A 14,730-nucleotide genomic window follows, 5' to 3' on the forward strand; every position below is an offset into this window, starting at 1 on the left:
TTGGATTAATTCCTATTGAAAAGATCACACACTGTATTTCTAGGGCGTCACACCATCGATTTGCTGTATGATGGTGTACCTGTGCCAGGATCTCCCTTCACAGTCAATGTGCGAAGAGGATGTGACCCTAACAAGTGCCATGCATATGGTCCTGGTCTTGAACATGGCTTTGTCAATGAGGTGAACACATTCACGGTTGAAACTAAAGGTAAGAATTTATAGTAAATTGTATAACAGAGGTACCCAGTCTTTCATCTTATAGAATAAGAACAGAGGACCAATCCTTAGAGGGAATATCCTCACTTGGCCCCATTCTCTGTTCCTTTTTTTGGAAAAGTAAAGGTTTTAATTTTCCAAAAGAGGGAACAGAGAAGGGGGTCAAGTGAGGATATTCCCTCTAAGGTCCGATCCTCTGTTCTTAATGATGCCTTGCTAGCATAGGAAATGGCAAATATGTATGAAAAAAAATACATGTGTATTTATATATTTGTCAGAAATTCTTTATGGATAATTTTTAAAGTTTTCCTCATGTAATTTTCTCTCTACTTTTTTGTGATTTCTGCAGGTGCTGGTACAGGAGGTCTTGGTTTGGCTGTTGAAGGACCATCTGAGGCCAAGATGACCTGTAAGGATAACCGTGATGGCTCGTGCACAGTTGAATATATCCCCTTAGAGGCTGGGGACTATGATGTGTCGATCAAATTTGCTGATCAAAACATTCCAGGATCACCATTCAAGGTTGGTATGGTGAACTGTTCTGCAGAGTAAGGAGTGCAAGGATACATTGTGTTCTGATCACGGTAGTTGGTTAGCAATGATGTGTGTTTAGGGAGGGGGTACCAATGTCATTGCATTAGTACACACTTGTATATTGAAGTGTGTGATTTTTTATCTGCTTTAGAATAAGATGCTTAAATAACTCATATTTTAACATTTGATTTCTATTAACTTCATGTTCTGATTGTAGCAGAATTATTTATAACTTTGAAGGGAAGGCTATAAGATTTCAATTATGGGATAAAACATGCATGCATGCTCAGAGGTTATAACATTGTTCACCATGGATCGTAGAAGTCAGGTGTGTCTTGAATACAGCCTTTTTAAAGTTTTAAAAACCAGTTCAGTGATAAAGCATTGATAATTTTTGAAAATGCATATTTAAAACAACCAGAAGCCATGACATCAGATTGAACAAGAAATTAATTTGGAAATATATGAAGCGTTTGGGAAAAATTAGGGAAAAGTCTGGGATTTGGCTGTGAATCATGTATGACAGAAAATAGATGTTAGTATATGAGGCTGTTCTTTGTTTGTTCCTAGTGCTACCTCACTGTGTAGGAAATGACAAATAAGTATGAAAAAATTATTTTTATATTTGTTTTATTATACTTAATCGCTGTTTCCCTCGTCAGCGAGGTAGTGCCAGGAAACAGATGAAAGAAATGGCTCGTCCACTTCTCAACATATATATATACATAAATGCCCATATATGCACATATACATACACAGACATATACATATATACGCAGGTACGTATTCATACTTGCTTGCCTTCATCCACTTCTTTCATACTTGATCATTGTGTCCTACATAAGTGTGGCAGAGTTAGGAACAGATGAAGAAAAGTCCTCATTTGCTGTCATCCATTCTTTATCTCTCATGTGTAATGCACCAAAACTACAGCACCCTGTTATTCTGCCAGCAAATATGAAGTACGTGGATGAGGAAATTTTTGTTAAACTGTGTATTGAATATTTTTGGCCAAGAGTAGAATGTGTTCCTCAAGTTAGGTCACAACACTCAAGATGCACAAAGAAAAAAAAAATGGTCCAGAGAAAGGCAACAATGATGGTCCAAGAATTAAGAGCTGAGTTATAGCGAAAGGTTAAAAGCCAGATTACCTAACTTGATATAGAGAAGAGAAAGGGCTGTCTAAGTCACTACTTGCAAGTTTTTAAACAATTATGATGTTGATTGTTAACCGTTCCTCAAAAGATGAAAAGATACAGTAAGTAGAGGACAAAACAAGAAATTAAGGAAGAAGGGTACCAGAAAAGATACTAAGAAACACTTCTAAAGTGTTAGAATTTGGATGAATGGACTAGCTTGTGATGAAATTGTAAATGCTGAGAGTACAAGAAAGTTAAGTTTTATGTTGTAGTAAAAGCTCAAGAAATTCATCCTGCAAATGTTTTACTCCCTCCTTCTGCTGAACAAATAGGGAGTTACTGATAGTTGATCACACACCCACACACACACACACACACACACAGTGTCTGTTCCCATTGGCACTAACAGATACACAAACACACACAAGTTTATATATCTCCGTCTTTGTGCTCCAGCTGTTTTTTTTTTTTGCTCTCCTGTTTATATCTGCCTCATAATGCTTTATAAATTTCCAGGTGTGTGTGGACCAGAGTGTAGATGCATCCCAGGTGGCAGTCTGGGGTTCTGGTTTAGAACCTGGTAAGGTACGAGCAGGTGTGCCCCTAACCTTCCATGTTGATGGCTCAAAATCTGGCAAGGCACCCTTAGGAGTTGACATTACGACAGAGAAAGGTTTGTTTATGAGAAGATGTTTCACAGTTTGTTAATATCATTGTCCTCTAGAATGTCTAGGAAGTATTGGAATCCTTTCCTTGCTTTTGTCCTTTCTCCAGTAGTTCATTTTCACATTTGAAAGAGCATGGCATATGTTGTCTCTACACATTTTAGTTACAATATGGTTCTTGTGTGTTTGATTAAGGAAAGGTCAAAAGTTTTCTCAACATTTGTTGAATTTTTGTATGATTTTATTGTTTCTCGGGTAAAGCAGTTCAGTCTATTTTATCTTAGGTGAAGCAGTTATATGTATTATGTCTGTCAGGTGAAGCAGTTTTCCTTAGCTTTCATTTTATTGAATGAAGAAAGATCATGAAGTTGTGATGAATGCTTTAGGTGAAGGGAAACAGAAGGGAAGGCTATCATAAGGTTATTGGCAAGTGATTCCTTATAAAATTAGATATTATATTTATTTATTTATTTATTTATTATACTTTGTCGCTGTCTCCCGCGTTTGCGAGGTAGCGCAAGGAAACAGACGAAAGAAATGGCCCAACCCCCCCCATACACATGTATATACATACGTCCACACACGCAAATATACATACCTACACAGCTTTCCATAGCTTACCCCAGACGCTTCACATGCCTTGATTCAATCCACTGACAGCACGTCAACCCCGGTATACCACATCGCTCCAATTCACTCTATTGTGTTCAGTTAATTCTTCTACGGTTTATACGATATCAGTCCTACTTGGCTGTTATATTGATAGCCTCTTGTCTGCTTGCATCTCTTCTCTTCAGTTTATCATTATAAACCATTGATGTTGTGTTCACATTTCTTGTATTCAACAGATGTTATATTAGTCATTTTTATGATTATATGTATTCTCCTTTAGACAGATAGTATGTGCTGTTCAACATTACTATTTGCTCCTCAAAACTAAACAGGAACAATGTCTGAATAATTCCAGAGCACGGCATATATTGTTATAAAGCATGTATTTTTATTCTTATATTGCAAACTTGAATTGACCTCTAACATACTTATGTAATTTATGAAAACAAGACCTTTTCTATTCCATGCACTGTACTGTAGGATTTATTGCTGTGTATAAACTTGCTATTTTCTCTTATGTAATTATTTTTTCCCAGGCCCGTTGCCCAAGAGCCCACAAATCCATGATAATGGTGATGGAACTTATGAAGTCACCTATGTTCCTCATGCTGAAGGCACCATGCAGACTGCCAATATTACATGGGGAGGAAAACCTGTACCTGGAAGGTAAGCTCATAAGGGGAGGTCACCCAAACTTCATTATCCATTTTACACTGATACATGCAGGTGATGACAAACAGGCATGAAAATTAATGTCTCCTGATGAAAGTATTTCAACCATGCTCCAGAATAGCGTACATCATATCGTAACGGCACTGGTGTATCTTTTTCATGTTTCTCGATATATATATATATATATATATATCAAGTTATGTATGTAATCAAGTCTTGACCACTCCTTTTTGTGGGGTATGGGGGACTAACTGTCCTTGTCTTTAGGATGGGTAGACAGCGTTTTTTATTAATGCTTTAGATCTTGGTAATTAACTGGCACTGATTACTTTATTAATGTAAAGTTCTGGATGGATGTTGTTCATATGATGAAATGATTTTATTGTAACTGATTAGATTGCCATCTGTAGTCATGTGGTCATGACAGTTGTTAATTCGTGTCACAATGGATGTAGGGAGAGATAAGGAAGTGCCCAGGGCAATCATTAGAGAAGGATTTTGAGAAAGCATGAGGTGTTATGTTTGTGATGTCACTTTTCTACTCGAGCAGGCATCATCAGTAGATCATGGGAACTTCCATTCATTTGCATTCATTTGGAAGATCCAGAGCTCATGGCCATTCGTCACTGGAAATATAAAGAAATATCATTTGGTATCTCACCAAAGAGAATGAGTATCTTTATACCCAACATGGAAACAGAATACCACTTGGATGAGTTATTTCATAAGGAGTTGAGAAATCAGTTGAGATAACATATTAAACTTTTTTCTGGATCTTGAATAAAGTTCATAATTTGAATGAATCCCTTAGCTAGAAATGGCAATGACTATATATGATGTTTTTATTTTAATGTTTATTGGGAGTTCATAAGAAGTTTTGCAGTTTGATTTGATGCTTCGTTCTGCATTTTGCTGTAACAAAAAAGAATTATCATTATCTAATACTGATAAATAATGCAGTAGTCATAGGCTAATTTATTTTCATAGTTTTGTCTCATTTGCTTTAGCATAGTCAGTACAGTGATCTGTGTAACTTTTCATTCATATTACCAGTATTATCGTTACTCTTGTCTATGCTTGTATATGTGATTATTAATATTTTTACTGTGCAAAGCAGATGTGACAATATTTCCCATGGAGCAATATTTTTTTCCTTTTATGTTTACTGGTTCTATTACATTAATAAGGATTTCATTTGATTTTTAACATATTTATTAACTGTGGTCTAGAGCAGTAGGAATCCATTAATATGAAAATAATTCCATAGTCTCTTCTGGCTGCAGTCCATTCAGATTACGCGTGAGGCCAGCATCTGCCTCAGTAATCAGCCTGCTTCGAAGGTAAACTGTAGATGCATGTATTGTGAAGGCATGTTGAACCATTACTGGGACACCAGATGTCCATTTTGTTTGGCACCACTTTGCTTCAGTTCTGTTATTACTTAGGATGGCCTTGTTAATATTTAAAATGTGTGACTACCCACCTGTCCCTCTGTTCAGTGATTACTTTTGTTCGATTGCAATTTTTTTTTATAGCACCCTTAATACCAGACTTGTAGTTTTCAGATAGATAATGCCCTGTTATAGTTTATTTTGAAAGCATAATCCCTTAACATTGCTGAGTTATTACTGGACTCCTGAAAGAGGTCGCACTGCAAGTGAGAAGCCGCCTTTGGTGAGGCTGCATCATCGTCAGTAGACCGGCAGGAGTGTGTTCTTTTCAAGAACTTTTATTAGTCCAAAGAAATCCACCATTTCCTGTCTCCTAAGTGGAATGCAACCTTGAAGCTACAGAGCCCCTGTAAAAGGAGTCAGCATTATACTATTGTTAATATCCTAACAGCACTGGTTTTAAAGTTTCCTTGGCTAGATTTGGCAGTTAGATTATAATGTTACTTGTTGTGTAGGTTTCTCTTTTGTCAGTTTTTAGGAATTGTTCCCTTTAATTTTCCAAAGGAAAAGCTCTTCGGTTTGGTAGTGCAAGTTGTTAACGTATCCTATCATTTACAGCTAACTCCCCCCTGAAAGATAACATTAATTTTTGTAAGAAAATATGTATAAGTTCACCTTTGTTATTAAGAAGAGTAACCACTGAACCAATGAAAATATGCATTAAGGATAAATTATGAGTTTTGGAGTATTTTTTGCTCTTGCCTCCCACTGGCATGTTAAAAGTCAAATTACTTAATGGCCAAGTTACTTATGAAGAATGCAGAACAACTGCAGATAGGTTATGGGAGGAGCCAGAGATGTGAGAAAGTAAACAAATTAAAAGATAAAAACTGCAAAGACTGTTTAAACCCTCTGTGGCTGAGGTGTTAATTGCTCACAGTTATGAGTTATTAATAAGCAGAGGACACTATGTTTCCAGTAAAAAAGTTATTGAATCTCAACCTAGCCATTGAGAATCATAACTGTGTACAGTAAAATAGAGCCTGGATATATGTTTGCATATAATTGAATGTACTTTCGATATGTTCCAGAGAGATGTTAAAAGTGGGTGGGAATAGTCAGGATTTATTTCAAAATTGCCTTTCTTTGCCTATCATGCTTTGTATGGTAATTATACTCGGCAGTTTTATTGATCTTGGAATTTTCTTTTTTATAATACCATATTCCATTTTCCTACTTAGCTATGTAGCTTCTGGAACAAACAAACAATGGCCCAATGGCACACAGTCATTTTTTAGCATTCATATGTACTGTGCCAAAACTTAGAGTCTACCCTCTACATGAGGCTGCTCCGTGGTTTATCTTGACTGCTTCATGGCCCTGGGTCAGCCTACTGACAGCAGGTTTCCTCCCACATTCTACATTGATGGAAAAAATTCTAATGCTTACATGTCTCTTACCCTCCTGAATGTTTAGGTCTGATAATCCAAAACCTCCTTCACTTCATCTTTTGTTTTCAGATTCTACTTCTTCCTTTACTCCCTTCATTTCTGACATAGACCCTCTTGGTCTTTCATTGCTCTTCCTCTCCTTGTGTCCAGATCAGTTCAGTCGTACTCTGCTTAATACATAACTCACATTTACACTGTCATTCCTTTCACTATTAATCCATCTGTCACACACATTTTTTTCAGACCTTTTATATCCATCCAATCCATATTCTTTTCATTTATGTTCAGGTTCAAGATTCTGATACATCCAGCACAGTTGGGTCTGATGTACTTTCAAACATAACATGACCCTTCCTACCACATGGTCCTTCATGCACCATGGATCATAACCCCCTTTATTGTCTTGTAATTGATTCAAACCTTGTAATTTCATCTGCTGCATTTTCAGCTCCCTGGCACCTAAAGCACTACACTTCCTCGTGTTGCATCTCATTGCCTCATTTTAATTGACATTTACTAGCACCTTCTTATTTTACACATTCACCCAAACTGTGACCAGTTACTGGGATTTCTCTTTGGAATCTGCCACTAGAGCTGTGACATTCACAAACACTAAATAGTTTGATAGTTCTCATTTTTCCTGGGTGTGATTGCATTCATTGTAAACATTATCACATTCCACAGTTTGAAATTTCTTTTGAAGGTGTGAATTTACACCACACATACTGTAAATATTTTTGTGTAACTATCTTTTACATGTTCATATTTTTTACAGAATGTTTTACACTGTATTTGTAAGGTGTTTACACAGACAAACCTGTATGAACATGAACAAGTGAGCAAATAACTTTATTTGCAACAAAAAAGACCAACACTCGTGCCACAGAAATTTTCTTTTATTTTAAAACTAACAACAGTAGCGAGTGCTGGCGTCTAGATTTTCACAGTATGACGTATATACTCTCTTTCATGTCCTGTAGGTGACTGAGATGTGTTGTATTTTTTCCAGGTGCAGTGGTATGTTGTTAGTTAAACAGAATCAGAAAACACTATTTTATGTGATGACAGGAATAGGGCCTTAAGGTTTGTCACAAGATGGACAGAGCAGTTGAAGGATTATTGACAAAATCATTGTTACCTCTCGGTATTACAGTGACCACTTGTAAAAAAAATTATAGTTAAGGTCAGTTAAAAGCCAATGAATCATTTTATGGCTTTCTTGCTATATGTGTATTAGTTACTGTATAGTAAGAGATGGAAATTTCATGTTAGTATATGATATACCAATTTTTATTTCATGGTTTCCTTTTTGGCTAAGGGCTGTAAATCACTCATTTGTTATTAGCATAGATCCTGCTTGAAATTTCCAGAATATACTACAGTACAACTAGATGATGGATGTGAGCAAATGAGGCCTTTTCTTCATCTGTTCCTTGTGCTACTTTGCTAACATAGGAAAGGGTGAATAAGTATGAAAGAAAATAGACTATTTTGTCTGAACAGAAGTCTGAATCTTCCACTACAAAAATTATAGGACATAATATTAGTCACTTTATTTTTGATAGTCCATGACCTGTATACTTCAACAAATACTTGGAGATTCGGGACAATTACATTTGCAATTGCTGTAAAACATCCAAAAGTGGAAGAGATTCACCGTATCTTTTTTAAACAGAAAAATCAGTGCATTATTTTCTCTGTCCCCAGTCCATATCGCACACGTGTACGGCCAATAGTGGAGCCGAACAAAGTGAAGGTGTCTGGGTCTGGTGTGTCTAGTAAAGGCATACCTGCATCTCTTCCCACAGAACTCACTATAGACACAAATGATGCCGGTGTTAGTGACCTCCAGGTGTCTGTTATGGTAAGTAAACCTTCTCATTTATGAAGCGATTATCCTTTATAGGTAAGAGGCATTACAGGACATAAAATTTCTAGTCGGATTTTATTTTTTCTTAGTATGCAATTTCTTGTTTTAGGAAAAGTTTTAATAACTAGAACATTTCCAGAATTATTGACACCCTCCTGTATAAGCACTGACCACAGACTTTACATTAATAGTAATTATTTAGAGCTCTGAAATTCTTATTTTGTGACACTGATGCTACCAAAATTAGGCAGCTGAACCACCCATACCCACAGCAGTTTTGGTTCTTTTTTGTATCTTGTAAATCTTTTCCTCTAATTTAAAGCTTTAGGAAACTTTTTTCCTTTAATGTATTTAGAAGCTGTAGCGAACATTGAAATATTAAGGCCTTTTCTTGTGTTATACCTTGTTTTCCTCATTTCTATGTTTAGACCACATCCATGCTAGAATGATTTCTATGACTGGGATGCCTTCAATGTATCAGTGAAGTTGTAGACACTGTATTGAGTGGGTGTGTGTAGTTGCTGAGATTGTTTTGATTAGCTCAGCTTTCTATACCTTTTTCCCCAGCTATCTATTTATCTAAGTAGATAGATAGCTAGGAAAGGAAGGCATAGAAAACCAAGTTTTTTAGTCTTGGAAAATATTGTAAATGATATGTAGGGTTTTGATGGAAGTCATGGTTTTTACACTTGTACTGCAAGGAGGAGGAGCATTTTAGGTGCAGTAGCAGTGCTTAGCACTCTTGTCTATCCATTGATAACTCTGATGCCCATTTCCTCCATGTACTCCCTCAAGTGGATGGCCACAGCAAGACTCTCCATAACTGGTGAACTATAGTGCTGCTTAGCCTTTAGTGCCTCATTCTAAACAGGCCACTGGCAGAGGGCAACCCTAGTGTGCTCCTCCATGAGATAAAGGTTCACTCAACTCAGCAATGAATTGCTGAAAGTGTTAACTATGTATGGCACAGATTTATTTTTTAGCATAATCAAAGGTCTCTCCTAAGCTAGTCACCCGCTTTAATGCACTTTTGAGTACACTTCTCATGATTTTTTGTTGTTGTTGTTGTCTTCCTTGGTAAGTAAATTAGATATGGTAGCTCTTTGAATTCTTATATTTAATTTTTCAATCTGTTTATTCTTTTGTTTTTTCAGGGACCAGATGGCCACCCACGGAAAGTAAAGGTGGTTGACAATGGAGATGGAACTTATAGTGCCTCGTATGTCCCTGATGACTGTGGCAAGTACAAGGTGTCAGTCAAGTATGCTGACCAAGAGGTGGGACACTCGCCCTTCCCAGTTCAGGCATATGCTACTGGCAAGGTCAGTTTCAGTAGTATTATTTGGTAAATAAGATATATACAGTATTATATGTTTTCTGTACTTGATCTCTGATTCCCACATTAGCAAGATAGTGCCAGGAAACAGATGAAGAAAGACACATCCACTCGCATATGTATATATACGTATGTGCACATACATATACATATATATACCCCGACACTCAATTTCTGCCCTCCGCGTCAGTGAGGTAGCACCAGGAAATGGATGAAGAAAGGCCACATTGCTCATGTCTTCAATGAGCTGTCGTGCACTACAGTGAAATTGCAGCTCCCTGTCCATATCCAGTCCCAACAGAGCTGTCCCTGGATGCTTCACATGCCCTAGCTTATTCTACTGACAGCACATTTAACCATGTAAATCTTGTCGCTCCAGTTTACTATATTCCATGCATGCCTGTCACCCTTCTGCTTGTTCAGGCTCTGCTCACTCAAAATCTTTTTCACTACATACCTCCATCTCCAACTCAGTCTCCCTTTTCTTCTTGCCCCACTTAATTCTGACACGTTTCCAGTATAAGTGTGTGACACAAATCCTTGAGGCAGCACTAGACCCCGTCCAGTGAAACGGCAAATTTTGAAACACCACCTACCATGCAAAAATGAAAAGCTCACCCATGGATCTCAGTTCAGCAGCTTGTAATCCCATGTTTCTCCTCTCTTGAACAAACACAAGATAGACAAAATATATTCATGCTGTAATGACTGGACAAGCACTAAACAATAGGTCCCCCAAACCAGTCTTAAACTTCACTTCATGAGACATACACCTTTCTAAATCCACACTCCCCAAACACAAATGAGTTACGCTTTCTCATCTGTGTTCTGAATGTTGCCATTCTCTAACTGTACAAACATTTATTCAGTATTTCATAAAGATACCTGAAAACCTGCAAAAAGGGAACACCTACTTTTGTCCTGCAATTACCCCTCATTGGCATACAAATAATGTTGCTCTCCTTGATCTGTAGTCCTGCATAGTGGGTGTGAGTAGCTTCCTAAGTGCCGCAGGAGACCTGTATGAGTCCTGGGATTGGAAGGTATCATAATTTGAATAAACAGAACTTTTACAGGACTCTAATAGCTTCAAAGCTGCATTACAAGTGGTAGTGCGAAAATGGACTTTATTTGAGTGAGAAGTTTGTCAGTAAGATTGAACTCCTTTTTATATATATTTAAGAATATGTAATTCTATATAAGAGTGCTATAAGAAATGTTTGTAACTTTCCAGGCTGACAAATGCAAGATTACAGAAGGTATCAACCATTCACTAACAATCGGAGAAGAGTATTGCATTACTGTGAATGCTAAGAATGCTGGGAATGGGGCTGTAACTTGCAGAATCCGGTCAACCTCTGGCAGGTAAGGGTCGTCAAAATCCTTGTAATACTCGTATTTTTAACATAAGCTTCAAAATGTCGTTTGCAAACCTTGATGCACTGGAGAAATAGAATTTGATAACTTTTTGTAGAGCATAAAGGCATCAAAGAAAGCATGACCTCTGAACTATGGGAAATTCATAAGAAAAAAGTTCCTAAATATGGTTTAGTTTCTACAGTTATATACATGAGAGTTTCTCCTCTCCTTCAATACTTTACATCTTGTTAAAGATATTGTATGAGAGAAATGTCATAAAAATTGTATTTCAGTATTTTGACTTGCCAATTAAAAAGGTGATTGAATGTGTGTGTGTGCTTTAGAAGATTTTGGGAATAGCATCTTGTAAAGAATTTGACTATATTCAATATAGGATGGCGTATCTAATGAAGAATACTTCTCTCTTCCCCTCAAGTGACTTGGATATTGACATTGAGGATAATGGTGATGGAACGTTCAGTATCTATTATACTGTAAAGGATGCCGGTGAATACACATTGTCAGTAAAGTTTGGTGGCCAGCCAGTCCCAGATGGTTTCTACTCCTTCACCGTGAGTACTCATATATGACAATCATTTCTCTGTTTGAATACCATATCTTTTGATACAAGTAGCAGACTTTGATACTAGTATCTTTATTTTGTCTTTTTCTGTCTCTCATATTTATGTTACTGTGAACACCATTTCCATGGGATGAACACAGTGTATACAGTCATGATCCTTTTATGAAAAGACACTGCATAGCTGGTTTCCCCAACCCTAACTCTGCAGGTTAGCACTTTTTCTATAATTTTTTGTTAGTACATTACACAGTCTTTATTTATGTCCCAATGAAGGCCATCACCATCTTAGACGAAGGAAAGAAGAGTACAGTAAGGGAAAAAGGTAAGGAGAGAAAAGATGAAGGAAAAGAAAGATGTTGGCAAATATGAAATGAGTGATACTTCGAATGAGACATATGCAGAGATTATGCTTTGCACCCTTGAATTTAACCAGATTACTGCTTTTCCATCCTGAGATGTAGCTCGTGTCCAAATTTGAGATAAAAGTTTTGCTCGACACGAGAAAATAAGTTGCACTCGCAGCATTTCGTACTTGTTTACATGTTTAACAATTCTGTTTCTCTGTTGCTATGTACATTGTCACAGTGTATAGAAATAGGGATTCTGTCCATGATGGTACCTCACCCAAGCAAGAAAGGCAGTTACGTATAAGAAAAAAGATGTATGAGGGAAAGAAGTGGTACCGTTTGGTCAAAAGAAAATAGAAGTTTGAAATATGAAGATGATAGGCCATTATACTTCAATAGAATGTAGAGGTAGGGAAAGAAGAGGAAGGGAAAAATTGAAGTTGGCAAATGGATATGAAAATGGAGAGGGATAAAGTGAACGGGATAATGATACTGGAAAATGGAAATTTTTGATAAAGGAACCTTTAATGATAGTGAATACCAAAATAGACGTGTAGAATGAGTACGAGTCTTTTCATCTGTGTTGGGGCTGTGATGTGGTCAGATTTAAATTTAGTGCAAGTGCCTAATTGTATGACTCTTAACCCGGTGGCTCTGTGTCATGCAGGGACAAGGCTTCTGCCACGTGCATGACCCGTACCATGTGTGTGTGTGTGTGTGTGTCATGCAGGGGCAAGGCTTCTACCACGTGCATGACGAGTGGCTCTGTCATGCAAGGGCGTACGTGGCTTCTGTCACAATTATGACTTGCACCAGATGGCTGGGTGTGTCATGCAGAGGCACCTGCTCTCCATCCGTCATCAGTTTGACTTGTGTCAAGTAAACTAAACAAGAGACTGTCTGCGTCTCCATTAGGCTATGGCTTCCCAAATTTTTTTCCATAGTTTTATGGCCGCCATCGACGTGGGAAACTGTCCCCCCCCCCCATAAAAAAAAACATATGGGGTCTATAGGTTTCTATTTCGTATATGTTAAGGTTCTAGTGAACGTGGTGTGGGTCCATGACCTGGGGGGAACCACGTCATATGACGGGGGTGGTGAATTGACCCGTTTTGGCCAAGGTTTATATAGATGTAGGGTTAACAGCTGGACATAACTAAATGCTAAATTGACCTGTTTTGGCCAAGGTTTATATAGATGTATGTTTACAGCTGGACATTACTAAATGCTAAATTGACCCGTTTTGGCCAAGGTTTATATAGATGTATGTTTACAGCTGGACATAACTAAATGCTAAATTGACCTGTTTTGGCCAAGGTTTATATAGATGTATGTTTACAGCTGGACATAACTAAATGCTAAATTGACCCGTTTTGGCCAAGGTTTATATAGATGTATGTTAACAGCTGGACATTACTAAATGCTAAATTGACCCGTTTTGGCCAAGGTTTATATAGATGTTGGGTTAACAGCTGGACATAACTAAATGCTAAATTGACCCGTTTTGGCCAAGGTTTATATAGATGTATGTTAACAGCTGGACATAACTAAATGCTAAATTGACCCGTTTTGGCCAAGGTTTATATAGATGTAGGGTTAACAGCTGGACATAACTAAATGCTAAATTGACCCGTTTTGGCCAAGGTTTATATAGATGTAGGGTTAACAGCTGGACATAAGTAAATGCTAAATTGACCCGTTTTGGCCAAGGTTTATATAGATGTAGGGTTAACAGCTGGACATAACTAAATGCTAAATTGACCCGTTTTGGCCAAGGTTTATATAGATGTAGGGTTAACAGCTGGACATAACTAAATGCTAAATTGATATAATTGGTGGCATATGCTGACCCTTTCTACTGTGTGCATTGTTCAAGTTGAAGGATATACAGTTACTTAGCAGTGTTTCAGCTTGAGTCACATGTCTGTTTTAGAAGGTCAAGCATTTGTTCTAGAGCAAGGTAAACAAGAGTAAAAATGCAGGATTGATGAAGGAAGAGACTGCGGTTGGCGCCTGGCGCGAAGAAGATAAAGTTGTGGGATCAAGCGAATACCTTAGTTACTGACCGCTATATTTAGTCGCTCATTTGACTCGTTCACTCCTCTGTGTGTGTGTGTGTCCAGTTGGCACCCCGTCCTCCGTGTATGGTTATGACCGTAATTCTTATCTTATTAAACATCAGGTTTAAGACCTCTCTCTCTCTCTCTCTCTCTCTCTCTCTCTCTCTCTCTCTCTCTCTCTCTCTCTCTCTCTCTCTCTCTCCCATAGTCGTGGTGGTACATGTAAGAGACGGGTTACGTGCAGCGTCGTGCCACCATCGTAACGATCGAACTACTGCTGTTGTTGTTGTGGTTGGTTGGCTGCGCGATGGAATGGTGATTGTCCCCCCCCCCCCCCACAATACCACGCACTGTGGTGTATGATTCTTTGTCTGTTTGTTATATAGTGAGTTAAGAGGGGCAAACGATGGGTGAAGGGTAGTTAGGTAGTTAGTGAGGGGCGGGAGGAACCTTTGGTTGTTAAGAGGGGCAAACGATGGATGAAGGGTAGTTAGG

At 37.8% G+C, this 14,730-nt stretch overlaps 1 protein-coding gene across 16 annotated transcripts in view; it reads left to right on the top strand.

The window, feature by feature from the left end:
• Nucleotides 1-14,730, top strand: part of cher (filamin protein cher) — a 223,044-nt gene that overhangs the window by 125,315 nt on the left and 82,999 nt on the right. For all 16 annotated transcript variants that reach the window (XR_011715851.1, XM_071688052.1, XM_071688055.1 and 13 more), the window contains 8 exons: nt 44-208; nt 566-738; nt 2,406-2,562; nt 3,703-3,832; nt 8,388-8,544; nt 9,705-9,872; nt 11,121-11,251; nt 11,682-11,817. Coding sequence is in view for 15 of the 16 variants with exons in the window: in XM_071688052.1 (XP_071544153.1) it covers nt 44-208; nt 566-738; nt 2,406-2,562; nt 3,703-3,832; nt 8,388-8,544; nt 9,705-9,872; nt 11,121-11,251; nt 11,682-11,817 (1,217 nt within the window). In the remaining variant the exon portion in view is untranslated. The remainder of the gene's footprint in view (nt 1-43; nt 209-565; nt 739-2,405; nt 2,563-3,702; nt 3,833-8,387; nt 8,545-9,704; nt 9,873-11,120; nt 11,252-11,681; nt 11,818-14,730) is intronic.

The sequence above is a fragment of the Panulirus ornatus genome, chromosome 45 (assembly GCF_036320965.1).
Source record: "Panulirus ornatus isolate Po-2019 chromosome 45, ASM3632096v1, whole genome shotgun sequence".
In the NCBI taxonomy this organism is placed as follows: domain Eukaryota; kingdom Metazoa; phylum Arthropoda; class Malacostraca; order Decapoda; family Palinuridae; genus Panulirus; species Panulirus ornatus.